Source organism: Anopheles coustani, chromosome 2, assembly GCF_943734705.1.
Source record: "Anopheles coustani chromosome 2, idAnoCousDA_361_x.2, whole genome shotgun sequence".
NCBI classification, from domain to species: domain Eukaryota; kingdom Metazoa; phylum Arthropoda; class Insecta; order Diptera; family Culicidae; genus Anopheles; species Anopheles coustani.
This window is the reverse complement of record NC_071289.1, coordinates 52,335,721-52,351,370: the sequence shown is the minus strand read 5'-3', so window position 1 is coordinate 52,351,370 and position 15,650 is coordinate 52,335,721. Positions and strand designations below refer to the sequence as shown.

Sequence of the window (15,650 nt, the reverse complement as noted above, 5' to 3'; positions counted from 1 at the left end):
ATTTAACTCGTAAGAGATGTAAAATGTTTTAACCAGACGAACCAATACGGCCAGGCCGTTTCTTCTGAAAATAAATAAATAAATAAATAAATTAAACATGAATAATAATAATGTATGTAGTTACACTTCCAGCCAGAATTTCTGTATAATTAATCGTATCCTTTTTCTTTTCAGATTCCTGAAGGGCATTGAAAACAATATGTAAGTTTTAAATTGTCCACTACTTTTTACTTTTGGCTACATTTTCTCTCTATCCAACACTACAAAAATACATAAAAACACTTGTAAATAACAACCACACACAAATTACTTTTTCTCTTGTAAATATATGTGCCTTCGCACAGACCTTTGTAAATATATTGTAAATAAATCCCCTCTGCCCTTTTTCATAACAATAGATGTTTAAGAAAGTTTGATCAATTTTTGGTGAATACAGTTTCAGACAAATATTATCGGTATGCGTCCTTTATTTGTTGTGTATTACCGTTAAAGTACATTCAACCCGTTGGTGATGGTAACGGGTTTGGCGTAGAAAGATTTTCCCCAAATAGCTGTGCATATCAAAGGATTCATTATCGAAACATCAAACAGGATTTTCGGCCGAAGAAAGCGTATAAACTGGAATAACATGCAGCACCGGGTAGAGCCACTTAAGCTGTCAGTGGAGCTGTTATGGATGGAAAGATAGCTGGAATCAATTTTCATTAGCGTTATTTGTAAGGTTCCGATGGTTTTCGCCTGTCCTTTCCCGTCCCACGAGAGACGCCGAATGGTTTCCGAGTTGCCAGCGAACCTCTGTCGGTGTTTACCTTTATTGCCAAATATTACCCAACTGTTACGCCAGTGTTACGCGCCGTTGAAATACTGGTACGCCAGCTCCGCCACCCGGTACGCCCCCTTGGAGCACGCGTTGGTAGCGTCGTCCAGGTCGAGCGTGTAGATGCCCACTCCGGCCAGCCCATTATCCAGGACATAGGTATATTTCTGGACCAACGTGTCCTCCGTCTCGATGCTGACCCAGTTCTTGCCGCTGAAGAAGTACGCGGTGGCCGCATTCGCATCGGTTGCCGGGGTGTAGGACGCGAGCGTGCAGAATTCGTAGAGGGCGAGCAGTCCGGCCCGCTTCGTATTTGGTCCGGCCGCACCGGGACCGATGGCGCTAGCTCCGACGCCATTCTGGGCTTCGCTTGTCAGCACATACGTCTGACCGTACGCGGCCACCACAAGATTTATCTTGTTGCGTCGAGCGCCCGCCGTTAGCCAAGACGTAAGCGTTGAGTTCTGCAATTTCGCGAAAACCCGAAGGGGGGGAGAATGGTTTGAAATGCATCACTGATTGGCACTTGGCAAGCGGAAGTACACCGACGGAAAAACTCACCACGCTGACGGCCGAGGTGGCAGAACCGGCCGAAAAGAGTGGAGCAAGATTGGCGGTCCTGGTGAACGAGCCGGTGAAGTTGTAGGCGTGAAAGTTTATCATGTCGGCGTACCTAAGAATCAGTGAATCGTTAATCCGGTTAAACAAGTAGGCTTCGATACGCCAGTTCTCAGTCATCCTCCAGTTTGGCGGTCGGGGAAAAGTTCCAACCCACTTACAGGCTTAGGGAGGTGATATCGTACGCATCGATCAGCTGGGCCGAAACGGACACGGACAGCTGCTTGTTCATCATGTACAGCCGGGCCCGGAGTCGGTTGATGAATCTCGCCAGCGCTCCCTAAACGTTGCAGAAGGATAATAACAAATCAAACCCCAAACACGACGTCCAAGGCTTCAGTCGCAAATATCCCCCTACCTTATCGAAGTCATTGGTTCGTCGGTCGATTTCTACGCCATCGAAGTTGTACTGCTCCAGGAAGATGGCGACGCTGTTCACCAGCCTCTCACAGCGTCCAGCGATGGCCTACGCAAAAGCGGAACAAACATCGGAAAAAGTTTTCGTCAGATTTATGCCCCACCAGGGTCGAGTTCAGGTTCCCTTCCCTTTCCTCCTCCACGCTTTCCGAACCCTTCCGGAAGGTGAAAGTGGTGCTACCGTTTTATATCACTTTCGCTATACATTACGTTCGTCAAACTTTTACTGCCGTCGCGCTCCGAGCCGAGCTGCACGAACAGTTTGATGTTGGCGTTCTTGCGCAGGGCCTGGAAATCGGCAAACCCAGCTGTGGGAGGGGGCGAGAGGATAAGGACATGGGGAATTAGTAAGGCCCTAAGCAGCCCGGTCCTCCAGGGACGCTCTGGACTTCATTACGATCCACTGTGCGTTACATGATGTATCGTAGCTGCTGAGGACGCGCACATCCCCAAGACTCGTCACACCGATGCCGTCGTAGATGTAATGGGTGCAGTGTGTTGTGCTGAAATTGCTCGGATACGTCGGAGTGCTATAGCTGGCCGCACGGCTGTCGTAGTAGCACACGATGTCTGTAAAGGAGGGAACGAGACAATGCTTGTAGAGAAGCGAACAGACTTGGAGCCTTGACTTTAGGCAAGGCGTTGAGTTGCTGTCATAAATTTATGCTGATCGGCTGCTGACGTCTCTCCCTGCTATATGCAGCTTTTCCCGAACACTGCTCGGATTGACTATTATCCCTTCGCTTCGTGGAATCCCTCCTTACGGTCTTTAAATATTAAAGTGTCTCATTATGTTTCACCTCCCAGGAGGTGTTTGTATTGTTGTCAGAAGTGGAGCATACACCCTACACATTACAAAGAGAGCCCAAGGGAAACTAAGAAGGAGGGATTATCGCGGAAGATAAAGGATGTATCTATTTTTACTGGAAGCACAATACGCCAAGATTGCTAATTATTTACTAATCGTGCGTAGTCCCTGATCCTACCCTCAATCTGACACCGATATTTAGGGTTAACCCGAACACGCAACAGGCGAAAAAGGACCCATATTAAACGTGTCGTTAATGTTCCATTTTCAACGTCACGTGAGGGTGTTGGTGGTGGTTTTTTGACACACAAACACGCAGGACAAGATCGCGCGTCACTCAAAACTCTCTACTCACTCTGTGCCACGACTGACGTGATGCATATCAAAACTACTGCCAAAACCGCTTTCATGATTATTTTTCCCGATGTTTCGTACAGCAACTGCCGGCTGGTGTACGCGTGTGTGTATGTCTGTTTCCTGCGAGTTGCTTTAATTAACTGCCGTCTATCATGCGGTTGCGATCGACCGAAACGATCAAACTCTGTGGCAGCTCCACATTCGTTCTCTTTCTGCCCTTCTCCTTCTCCCAGCCTCCCTTCGTCCGACGAAGCGACAAACTTTTCGTCTTTATTGACACAGTTTGTCCGCAGCATCGTTTCGTTTGGTGTCATGGTTGAAGGTGTTGTATTTTTCGGCACATTACGGTACAATTTAGAGGTTCCTTTCGTCACCGGCGATGGCGTGCCAGTTGCAGCGGCCGCGATCCTAAGTTTTTACGTCACCGTCATGTGTCTTTACGGGCACGAAAACAACTTTCAAACGCACTCGGCTACAGCAGGAGCCGTTGCGACCCGTGAACTCAACGGTTCTGGCAAACGTAACACCCCGCCTGACCGCCCTGTGACACGGGAGTTCACCTCCGCCCCCATCGCCGGTTGGGTGAAATGTTGCTGTTTCCTGGGAAAATTTACATCAGGAATTCGCTCCCTGCTTGCTTCGGGTAAAAGCAGCATCAAAATGAGCTTTTGCCCGAGCGGCCAAACGATGGACCGGAAGCGAAGGTGCACGCAGTAGGGACGGGGAAAATTTCGTTTGGGAAATGACGCGAACAGAGAGCGGGATTTTTATAACACTTTTTTATCTGTTCAGCTTGTTTTTCTTTCAACTTTGGGCGTGATACTTTTTCATGGGAAACTTTTTTGTAAAAATGAGAAAGGGCGGGAGGGAAAAGTTGCATACATTTTATATAACGGTAAGGTTTTGCTCCATCGGGTAGCTTCCTATATCGTCTTTCGTTTCACTGCGCTAGAAGATGGCGGATGTGGGAAGGTTTCAGTGGAGCGACGAAGAAATTTGACCAATTCCAAAAATAGTTCACCATATTGTTCTGATTGAAAAGTACAATAAAATGTGGATCAATAAAAGTGCCTTTGGTTTCTATGGGCTGTTTGTTTTATTTTTATTCGAATCAAACGTTCGACGGATGAACTAGAAATTCATAAACAACCTATCTGATAACCAGTGCGACAATATTTGTCCGTACACGAAATCGTACAGGATGTTTAATATTCATCTAGAGTTTTCGGTCAACAGGCAATAAAAGAGCCCGCTCGCCGTTTAATGGTGCGACTGGAAAGTCGCGTGAAAAATGGTTTTATAATGCAAAGCAAGACAACCACGCTCCGGGTCGGGTCTCGTTGATTTGACAACACACTTCGCGGAAGTATTTTCAGTTTCCTAAGCAAACAATGTTCCAGAAGGAAGCACGCTGTTAAAACGGTGCACAAACAACTGCCCCTCCGTGGCCGAGGACGTCAAAGAATAGGCCCAACGGAGCTTGTTGGTATATTTGACCCAATCCGTGCCCGGGAAACGGGCACCAAACGTGACCTACGGCATCAAAAAGAGAAAAATATTGATGTGGCAGTGGGATCTATCAGAAACAGCCAAGCAACTCTTTTACCAAAGTTCATTGCACCTATTAATTTTCGAAACACGTCTGTTGATGAAATTGATACCAATCAGATCGTTGATTGCATTTACAAAAAAGGATTTGTTATAGAAATACTATATCAAAAATTTACATCATTCAATTTGAAATACATTAGTTTTGCTAGCCAATTTCCTAGGATGAATATTTTCTCTTGCAAATAACGAAAACGAAAAAAGCGCCATGCAGTTCAAGTGCGTTTACTTCGAACCCTATTTGTGCTTCACGAAGCAATCTTATCCGAGGACAACAAATTGAGTGGATATTGCCATGCCTCCCGTTTATTTTCTCCATTGGTTTTCTTTTTTTTTTTGAAAAAAAAACAAAAAGCAAAATTGGAATCCTTATAAATCACCCATCGCTAAACCCGATAATGTACGGTAAAGTAATTCAACCGCTTTGTGCCTTCGCACAGCTTCCACCAACATCGTTAGATTAAAGTATTAATGCGCATTTATCATCCATTATTTGGGTAGAAGCATTTGCTTTCGACATCCGGCAGCGGAAAGCAGTTTGTAAGGCACTTGCGATGCCGACTGCTTGAGAGCAGTTTGTAAGGCACTTGGGATGCAATGTGAACCATGTTTTTTGCTTATGTTTGTGTATGTACAACAACGAAGTGTTTTGCGCCACGAACGTGCTTCCATTTCCGGCGCCTCGAAACAATCCGCACAATGGTAACTGCCGATCTTTGCCATTCTTGGAAGGGAAACAAACAAATTTCGTATCGGCAGCAAACGTACAATGAGTAGCGATTTTTTTTAAATTTTCGACGGACTTTTTAATGCTTCAACTACACGTAAACGCAAGATTTCGCGTTAAAACACATTTGCAAAATGCTATTGATTGATATGTTCGTAAACTGTTTTGTTTGTAACAAAAAATGATGAGCTTTTGATAGAGGCTTGTTCGTTGGAAAAATAATCAAAGAAGGAACATAATACGATATAACATTATGAGCTTTGGAAAGGACGTTTTCATAAAACTATCATGAATAATACCACAAGCTCGGTAGCACGCGAAATAAATTGATTCCTTTCAATTCCGCGCCATACGCCGCATTCAATGTCGGCCCAGAGTTACAGAGTCGCCTTCCACAAGCTCGTTGGAAGGAAGCAACAAACCTATACAAGGCATACGCTTTCATTGCAACAACCGTACATCCGAAACATCAACGTCGGAAAAATCCCCTCAGCTGGACCGTATTCATTACGGAGACTTCTCTTAGGCCCCGGGGCTCTTAGTGTAGGGTTGGTTACCAATGCTCCTGCCAAAAAGTTCGTAATTGGGTGGTGAAAGTTTTATCGTTTCTTTAGCGCAAATTCACCGAAAGCGGAACGTGTTTAGTAATGTCAAACTGCTTCTGCGGCCGCAAGCATTGAAGACAGGAAGGACCTATGTGGTTGGTGATTAGGGTCAAAGTTCCAGGAAGAACGCAGATTGATCGGACCTGCGAAATTATCACTATCCGCTGCGGTTGATGTTTTCTCCGCCTGAGCAAGACGATAAAACATCGGACAACACTTCAACATCAGTGAAGCGACGAGCAAAACAAGGGCGTGCTCGAAATATTAAACATAACTAAGTACGTGTATAATGTGTTCGATGTAGTGTTCTATTTAAAAAAATCGATCTGATACATGTTACTTGTTCCCTTTCTTTGATGTAGTTGAACCTCCTCAATGATTACTTTACAATTCTTTCCCCATCAACTCTATATGGCCCCAAACAGTACATGTTTATTCATTTATCATACATGTTAGACCAGTTCCTGGACCTAATGTGTGCCCGTAGCCCTCCCTAAAAACTCGCTCATTTATCCATTACCCGTAAAGCACCCATGTACAGCATGTTAATCGTGTTTTCTAAGGCAATGTTTCACCGAACGACTAAGACTCTTTTTCTCTCAGTTCTACGAAGATACGTAATTTTGCTTGATCCTTGATAACACAAAAAAACTGTTAATAATGTTTATGTTTCCCAAAGCTTCGGTATTACGTAGAATTCAAAACATGGATCCTCATTCCTTCCGGCGACCGATGTTCGACGTGTAGTGATGGTGTTTCGATGGTCTCAATGTGCCTCTCACGGGCAGACTTTTCCGTTCATTAATCCCTTCGAAATCGTTCTACTTCACCAAACTCTCTTCCAGGGCGACTCCTTCATATACGGTGATTAAATCATTCAGTTCGGTCAGGTACGTACACCCGCAAGCAAACCGTTTGTTTTCCAACGAAACAATCCTGGTTTCGCGCAAACATCGTTTTAAAGGTTTTACTGGAAGTAGTCGTATTTCAATGGTATTTATGTAAAAAACGTTTGCCGAACTTAAAACTATTTTTAATATCGGGTTTTTCTTATAAACATATGTTCAAAATTTAGTATCTTCTTCTTCTTGGCGTAACGACCTCTTGGCCATGCCCGCCCGTAAAGGGCTTACGAGACTTGTTTCCCTATTGCACGTGGATAGTCAGTCCTCTCGTACAGGGGAGGGTCCGGTCTCGGTTGGGATTCGAACCCACGCCGTCAAGGTGGTGAGCCTTGGCGCTTATGGGCCGATTTTCTAACCGGCGCTACCGCTCGGCTGTCGCGGACCGCGTATCAAGCAGTATAGTGATGTCTTTTTCGAAACGCGTTAACCCAGCCTTTATTTTAATTGATGAGATGCTCATTGCTTCGCTTCATTAAGGAATTGGAGACGCTTTTTTTGTTCGTTGAAATTTGCTTCTCCTAAAAGAAACATTCCCCGTAGGCTGTGTTGCTCTGTGCTGACACTTAAATTAATCAAATCGTGGAACATTAAAAAAAAAAGAAGTTTCAAAGCTACTTAGTGTTTGTGTGCATGGACGAGAGCAAATATCACCAATTTCAAAATGTAATCTCGGTAAATTAGAACCGAGAAATTTTTGCTAAGCTAAACCGAAAGTTTCCGGCCTCGATGGTAGCCGGCCGCAACGTAGATATGGGTGTAGGTGTGTGTTTGTGTGCTGGAAACTCTTTCGCCTAAAGGCTGCGGATGGACCGACGGAGAAGCTACCGAAACTTCCGAGGGAAGTAATTGGACTTTTCGTTTACTTTTGCCAACATACTCACCAACCGATACGCGAGTCACGCTTTGTCGATGCCAAGGGACGGTCCTGTGGTTCTGCGGCAAGCAATCGCAGCAGATACAGTATTTACTGTGGCGCTGTGGTTGATTCTGAATAATTTACACTGTTCCATTTGTGACACCAACATTTGTGCCCTTCCGCCGAAAGCTTCTGGTGCGTTAATTGCGTTCCCTAGGAGAAGGGCTTATTTGCAGCTATTAAATCACTTTCCAAAGTTTCGTCTTCAGACAAATCAACTTCCAACATAAACATTAAAACTACTTCCAAACCACATCTTAACCCAGTGGTGGGTAAATAGCCCCTCATGGCTAGCCAAATAGTTACGAGAAAATGTTCAAGTTTTTTCTGCATTTGGACAGTCGATGAAAACTAACTTACTAATGAAGCTGCATCCTATCAATGATTTTTGAAAAATCCTCATATAAAACGAAATTGACCGATTTAAGTGTTTTTTTTTTACCCCTTTTCCCGTACAATATGGTTAGGACTATCGATTTGGTAGCTGGTTTCTTTTTCCTGGTGCGGGAAATGCGATCAAATATGGGAATCATTTTCTCTGTATTAGTCACCCGCTGCAGTGTAATTGAAGAGAAAATAATCAAATTCTCAGGAATACCTCACTCGAGAATCACTAATTGGATATCCGTGGGGATTAATCGTACGTATCTGAAGCCATTTTACGGATCACCGCGACGCTCAAATGGCGTGTGAACTTGCTAGCAACTCGGTAATCATGTATTGTGCGGACTTCACGTGCGAACCTGAGAGATGGTGAAACATTTTCATTTAACGCTGGGAATTTAGTTCGTTTCAATTATAATAATAATTGCTATTTTGCATGTACAGCTTGCTCAGATAATGATTTAAAAAATACTTTCATTCATTTTTTATTAATGATGAGTGATGTAAGAGTTTTATTAACTGCCAACTTTATATCGGTAAGTTTCTCTTACATATGGTTCATAATTTATGATTGGGTTTTCTGTCTGCTTATCATTTTAATTTAATTTAATTTAGAATGAAACTAAATCAAATGAGAGCGTGCTTAGTACTTTCCGACTAATATAGGTGCTTTGGGATGGCCGACAATCTAATGGGATGGCATTGTATGTTTGTGGCACAACATGCCCATGAGTAATGTTGGACCAATTCAATCTATAACCATTAATAATGGAGTTCGAAAATGTTCGTAATGAGGTTTATTGGTATTATTGGAATCAACTGTTATGATAGAAAAAAAAAATAGACTTACAGTAGATCGTAAATTTGTATAATGCTGAATAATAAATAACTAAACAAATAAACATCACATTAACATTGCTAACGCAGTTGTCTCAGATATATTTAAAATAATGTAATGTTACGCTATTATCAAATTTCATGTATAGATCAGCTATGCTGTTGACAAAAGCAGGAACACTCAAATAATTTCCAGCTCGCGTAAATACCTATTTGACATTATGGAAATCAAGTATGAATATAGTGAAGAGTGCACAACAATTGGGAAAAATTGAATGATGAGAAATCGGATTATGTTAAACAAGATTTAGTTTCAATGTGGGCTTAATCTTTACGATTAACATGATTCGCAGGTAACATTTAAATTGATTTATTCGATGTTATAGGACCAAACAAGTTGGGGCTATTCTTAAAAGGAAAACCAGGATTTTACGTTCGTACGCAAATTGATGGCAAATTGATGGTAAATTGAATCAAATTCTTAATCTCTTTGAAGCTATTTGTAACACATCTTGCGCAGCATTCCGAATGCAGGAATATTTGGCGGAATAGTCTCATTTTATCTCGTTTCATCAGTCCACTGTTGAATGTTGAGATAATCCTAGCATCAAAGAAAGCTTTCTTGAACCGGAAGAATAAACTCGTCTATCACCCTCGTTTATGCTTTTGCAGACGTCATGGTCGTGCTGGTTTTTCTCTCTATTGCAGCTGAGAACTACTTAACGATCAAATCGGCCATAAAACTTCCGGATGCTGTTCGGAGAACCCTGTCGAATATACGATAGTAGTGTAAATGACTGACTCACTGGAAGTGATTGGTTTCTCGTTGGTCGTTTTTTATTTCATATAAAATGTGCAAAATTGTATCATGCTTGCGACGCACATGAACTAAGATACAAGATTTATGAATGAAATACTATCTTATTGATGAATTTAGAACGTTCTTTTTATTTATAATACGTACGAAACGTGAGACATTTTTAATTTCTTCTGCACGTGTTGCAGCAGCATTTTGAAACATTTCACAAACCGCCTTACAGGCGAAATTGAAAAATTGCGTTTTCATTAGTTTGATTGTGTGCGTGAAATCTACGTACGGTTAGTGACCTACACATGCAACGGGCGGCTACGGTTGGTCTATCGAACCGGTCAAATGACCTCTGTTTCGAAGGGTTTTATTTGAGCAGATGTCATTGAAACGGTCAAACCGGTTCAGTTACCGTTTCACTTACCGGTAATAACCAAATTGGCAGCACTGCTTTTATTTAGTTGACTGACAAAAATGGCGTCCTAGAAAAAAATAGAATCGAATGCTATCTGCGCGGCACCGAGTGAAATGCAAATATTTAACCGTAATTGGTGGTAAAAAGTGTGATTTTTGTTATCATTTGACTACTTCGTTGCAGGTGAACGGTATCAGCAGTGAAAGTTCCTGTAGGTGGTTGAAAATTTAGCCGAAAAGAGTGTTTGCAAGTGCTCGGTACATTGTGCTCCGCGCGCTTCTTCTAGTTGTGTTTGTTTATAAACGAAAGTTGTTGATGCATTTTAGCTGAAAATATTCGATTTCAGCATGTACAACAACTCGAACGGTAGTGTTGAGCATGGCGATGCGGATCCCAGTCAGAAGGGGCCAGATTCTACGCCGGAAGGTCCCGATCCGAAAAATGTGGCCAACGATGAGGACAAGCCAGCCGAAAGTGAATGCACGGATGACCGAGAAGAAGAAAAGGAAGAAGATGCGGGTGCTACGGATCCGGTGGATAAAGAATCTTCCGTTGCGTCCGACCTGAACAACACGGCCGAATCCGTTCTAAACCCGGAAGAGGCTAGCGGAGGGGAGGACAAAGAAGAATGCATCGAAAAGAAAAACACAGATCCGGAGGTAAAAGCGGATGACGGTGCACCCGAAGAAGATGTTTCGGAAGACAAACCTTCGAAAGAAGAGTTGGAGGGAGAGAGCGACGTCAAGGATGAAACGGTGGAAGTGCTAACGGAGGAGCTCGAAAAGAAAGAAGAGGTGCCCTATACACCGGCTAAGGAAAAGGTGACCGTTAATCTGGACCTATGTCGGGTGTGTATGGGAAAAGAGGATTTGACCGACATCTTTCAGCTAGAAGGACCGGTGCGTATCAGTGATATCATTATGAAGGTGTGCACCAATGTACGCATCACAGCGCGAGATCATTTGCCGCACAAAATTTGCGAACGTTGCCTTGGACAGGTGCGGATCGTGAATGAGTTCAAAATCCGGTGCGAAGCTTCGGACAAAGAGCTGCGGAAAACTTTATCTCGTAGCTCCAACAAAACTCGCCGGCCAGTAATAGTGGTCAACTGCCCGATGTCGGATTCTGAGAACGAGGATGAGCCAGTTGACGACGACGAGTACCAGGTGTCACAGTCGGAGGTGGAATCGGAGCCGGCCACCTCGGACGACAGCTTCTCGCCACCCACCAAGCGGAGACGAACGCCAGCAAAGCGTGGACGCAAACCGGCGCAATACAGTACACCACCGGCTCGCAGAGGCAGACCCGGACGGAAGCCGAAAAACATGGCCATCGAAACACCACCCGTACAGACACCCACGCCTAAGCGTGGCCCTGGAAGACCACCGAAAAATCCGAAAACTCCCACCCTATCGAACATCGTGTATATCGAGGCGCCGGAGGACAGTTCGAGTTCCGATGAGGTTAGCGAGCAGAAACGGCGGCGCAGGAAGCGTGGGGACAATCCGTGCCCCAAATGTGACGAAGTCTTTCCCTCCCAGTTAGCCCTCAAGCAGCACCTGAAAACGCATCCTGCAGATGTGTTCAACTGTGACCGTTGCCCGCTATGGTTCAGAACGCAGCAAGCCCTGACGAACCACATAGAGCGACACAAAAAGGCTGATAGGATGCGGGATGAGAAGCGTAGGGAGCGCGAGCAGCGTCAGGATCAACGGTACCGGGAACCCAATCGCTCGTCCGATCCGGATGACAGGAAAGCCGGGACTCAATTTAGCTCGAGCACGGAGAAAAAGAAAAAACTAGATGTCGCCCCCACCAGTACCGGAAGGGATCTCTTCAAATGTGTTGCTCCACTGACGTCCACGTACTGGAGTGATAGCTTCTCAGAATAAGCGGTCTTTTTGGCAAACTAGAATCACCACGATGTAAGGAATATATTTTCCTTAAAAAAGAGTGAGGTAAGTTTTCCTTTAATCTAATAAAAATAATCTTTAGCTTTACGTTTTTTTTAACGTTAACTGCTGAACCGTATCAGAATCTTGATTTTGTTAATCCAACATAAATTTCCCAGTTTAACCCCTTTAGTTTGATTTTATTTATTAATTTTGTTTGCCTAAAGCAAAATTGTCTCCTGTTAATGAGCTTTTTTTCTGTGCTTTTTCAGGATCAAATAAAAGTTTGGAGTATGCGTCTTGATTTAGTGTAGGTGGTTAAGACAGCCATTTTTGCAAAGTAAAAATTGTCATAGCTAAGCAACTTTTTGGTAAAAGTAAGACAAATCGCTTATAGTCGAAATAGACAAACTTTGTTTTTCAGTTCGTGGAATGCAGAAAACACTACTAATTGTAAGATATAGAGTAAATTGAATAATATTCAAGTGCGGCCCCCATTTTTCAGCAGCTCCACAGTACTTTAAAGTTTAGACATACACCGACGGTTTGAATTTGAAAACCCAAACCAAAGTAGGGTTTTGAACAAATCGAAAGTCATCAATGCAATGCATCAATCGGTATGGGAGGAATTCATCAATAATGACAGGAGTTTGATCAAAAGTTCTTCGAGAAGCATCGGTTTTAGACAGATTTTAGGTTATACTATGCGTGCAATTTTTTTTAAATCAAATCTTATTTAACAGTCTTTCAACTCATTCTACTCACCACCGGCAGAAAAAAACTTTACTAACAAAACGAAAAATGCTAAACAATCACAGTTTAATTATAAATAATGCTATTATTACGTCCAGAACAACGTTGCAGTGTAAGTGTTCGACATATTTTACATACGGTTGATTGCGAATCGTATTGGAGGAGGTGATTGTATAATGTAAGTGTCCTTTTATTCAGTTGCGTCATGCAAGACATGATAAGGGACGATATTTTCTACTTTAGCTGGTCTGTACAATAAAAAAGGCTTGTCAATCTAACCCCATGGAAAACTTCTTTTAATGACCGCCCCTAGCGATACAAAAATGAAAGAACACGACTTTCCCTGACGGCAGATTTCAAAGGTAACACTTTCAGCGTTTTCGATTATCGCATTTATTTCATTGCTCGTCGCTCCACTTCTAGGTTGGACTAATAAATCTCGAAACAACAGTTGGTCGATCATCGGCAAGCTCGTGTGGGTATATATTGTTTATACTGGCCACTTGATGGCAGAAACTCTTCAAGGTCGGCCAGGCAAGATACAGCGATTAGGGTTAAAATCATCAAGGGTCCTATCTGCGGATGTCTGGTTCGTTAGTGGGTCATGCTTCTACACATCCTTCGATAGGTTGTCCGTTCATCCACAAAAGATTGTGAAACAAAAGCTGTTCTCGGTCGGACATGGTTAACATGGCCGCCAACCGAAAACAAATCTTACGAATAAAAGTTTATTGACCAATTTAGAACTGATGTTACCAAATTACCTTTCAGCCATGGAAACAGCAGCTTTCGTTCACTTTTTCTTCACTAACGATTCTGTCGGAAGAATATTCCGCCTAGGCGGTTTTACGTAATTTCTCAATCTTTAATTTGTTAGTTTAGATTTTTTTGAGAAATTAAAACATTACACGATAATTCTATTATTCCGTTTATGTCTTGCGTAAATGAACTGTTACATAACTTAAAAGCCATGCTAATGATAAATTATGTATTTCAATTTTGGCATATTTATTGACTGTACCCCTACTTCATTTCATGTCACTTTTTCTTGATACCATATTTCCATAGCTACATAAGCAAAGGATGAACAACATCCTTCCGAGACTAGTTACTCGGTATTTTAAGAGAGTTTTACTAAAACAACATATTTTTGCCATTTTATATGCCAAACAAAGGTTTGTTTCACTTTTTATGGGAAAGAATATCTTGATTATTAAGTTTGAATTTAAATTTATATTTGATTGTTAAGAAAGATTAAACAATGTAGCTTATATGTACAAAATCAAGTCGGTTTATGGTTTCGGCTTCAGACGTATAGTATTTGTCATTTTCTAAAAAACATGGCCAACAAATAGACAAGGTAGATTAAAATTGGATAAGCTTATAATTTTATAAAAATGTCCTGACTCTGTAGCTGCTTTGCCTTTAGTAAGACGCATTTGTACAGACGTGCACAAAGAAACGGTGAGCTTCTACTCTTATCCTGACACATACGAATCTCCTGCAAATGCATGTGTTGTTTGCACTGGTATAAAAGGTACCTTTTTGTTGCATGTCCTTAAGAGCTTTTCTTAGAAGCAATGCTAGCCAAGATTTGCCATCACATGCAATAAGCGTGCCATTATCCGTTTCTAAGAAGGTTAGATTTGCCCTGTAATAGAACAGCGAGTGGATGGGAAGAAAGGTGCGTTGCGGTGTCTCACTTTTCTATCCTTCTATATTTTTCCATGAAATGTGTGGCATTTGTTTTTCTTGTTGTACAAGTAAAACGATTGCACCTGCGAAAAGCGCCATTCTTCGAAGCAAAGTATCCTATCTGAGAGAATCTTTATTCAATCAACTAATGATGGTTCAATAGTTAGTGAGCGCGAACTTTCAAAAACACTGAAAAACGCGTATATTATTAGGAATGATACGATACACAATAAAAAATTACAATAGAAAAGATACTTAGCGTTACTTAATAGATAAATGTTTTAATATAAACACATACAGATATATGCCGGCGTAAAACAAGCAACATTCATTTTTGTTTTTAGCAGTGGCGTCTCGTCCACCTGAGCAACCTGTGCACTGCACAGTCATTCATTTATAAAAAGAATCACAAAATTATTTGTTTAGTTATGGTATTGTAATTTCCACCCGCAATAGTTGCGTTCAAAATCTATTTATCGCTTTACAACGTTGCGTTGGGCACTTCTGCTGGTGCACCGCTGCTACAAACGAGCATCTTTAATCAAATAAGAACATTTCTCTTAACCACAGTCTCATAATACCATCCTCATTACGAACGGTGAAGAAGCGCTAGTTTTCTTATTAGCAAGAGTCAAAATCCAGTTGGAAAGTCGATCAGTTTTGTTTACGGGTGGGCACTTCTGCCAGTGCACCAGCCAATCGTATATGTACACATTAGTTCTCTCGTGCATGTGTTGAATGCGTCCATGTGAAATTGTCGATGGATAGGTGCCTTTCCTGTGCACATTAGATTGTACCCAGGCCGGACCCGAAGTGAGTCTGACTTGCCAAATAAGAATTTGATTCACAGACATTGACTAACCGCGGATATATTTATCGAGTAGATATTGACGTTCGTGAAGTAAATTTGGAAGAAAATAAAACTTTGGAATAAAATCGAAGAAACAAACACGCAAATATAGCCAACAATTAAAAGCTAATTAAAAAATGTCTAAGCACTGGGCAATACTGCTGGTGCACACAGTTTCATTCGAATGATTTTCATGCAATTGTTCTATTTAGGGTGAAATTACCAGTCAATGTATACA

General features: G+C 42.2%; 2 protein-coding genes across 5 annotated transcripts; one reads left to right on the top strand and one right to left on the bottom strand.

Moving 5' to 3' along the window:
• Window positions 1-846: 846 nt before the first annotated feature.
• Window positions 847-3,070, bottom strand: LOC131264606 (chitotriosidase-1-like). Its single transcript, XM_058266882.1, has 7 exons — window positions 3,016-3,070; window positions 2,267-2,422; window positions 2,063-2,160; window positions 1,794-1,901; window positions 1,597-1,715; window positions 1,379-1,490; window positions 847-1,281 (listed from the first exon to the last, which is right to left on the bottom strand). The coding sequence occupies exons 1-7, from the start codon at window positions 3,068-3,070 to the stop codon at window positions 847-849; spliced, it is 1,083 nt and encodes a 360-aa protein (XP_058122865.1).
• A 7,228-nt stretch (window positions 3,071-10,298) lies between these two features.
• On the top strand, window positions 10,299-13,148 carry LOC131264310 (muscle M-line assembly protein unc-89). 4 transcript variants are annotated; one of them, XM_058266598.1, is made up of 3 exons: window positions 10,299-10,361; window positions 10,569-12,180; window positions 12,387-13,148. In XM_058266598.1, exons 1-2 carry the CDS (start codon window positions 10,336-10,338, stop codon window positions 12,112-12,114), a joined length of 1,572 nt encoding a protein of 523 aa, XP_058122581.1. In that variant the 5' UTR covers window positions 10,299-10,335; the 3' UTR covers window positions 12,115-12,180; window positions 12,387-13,148. The 4 variants fall into 4 exon arrangements, with proteins under 4 accessions (XP_058122581.1, XP_058122583.1, XP_058122585.1 ...); XM_058266602.1 differs by having other exon boundaries at window positions 10,303-10,433; XM_058266601.1 differs by having other exon boundaries at window positions 10,328-10,433; window positions 10,549-12,180.
• The last annotated feature ends 2,502 nt before the right edge of the window (window positions 13,149-15,650 follow it).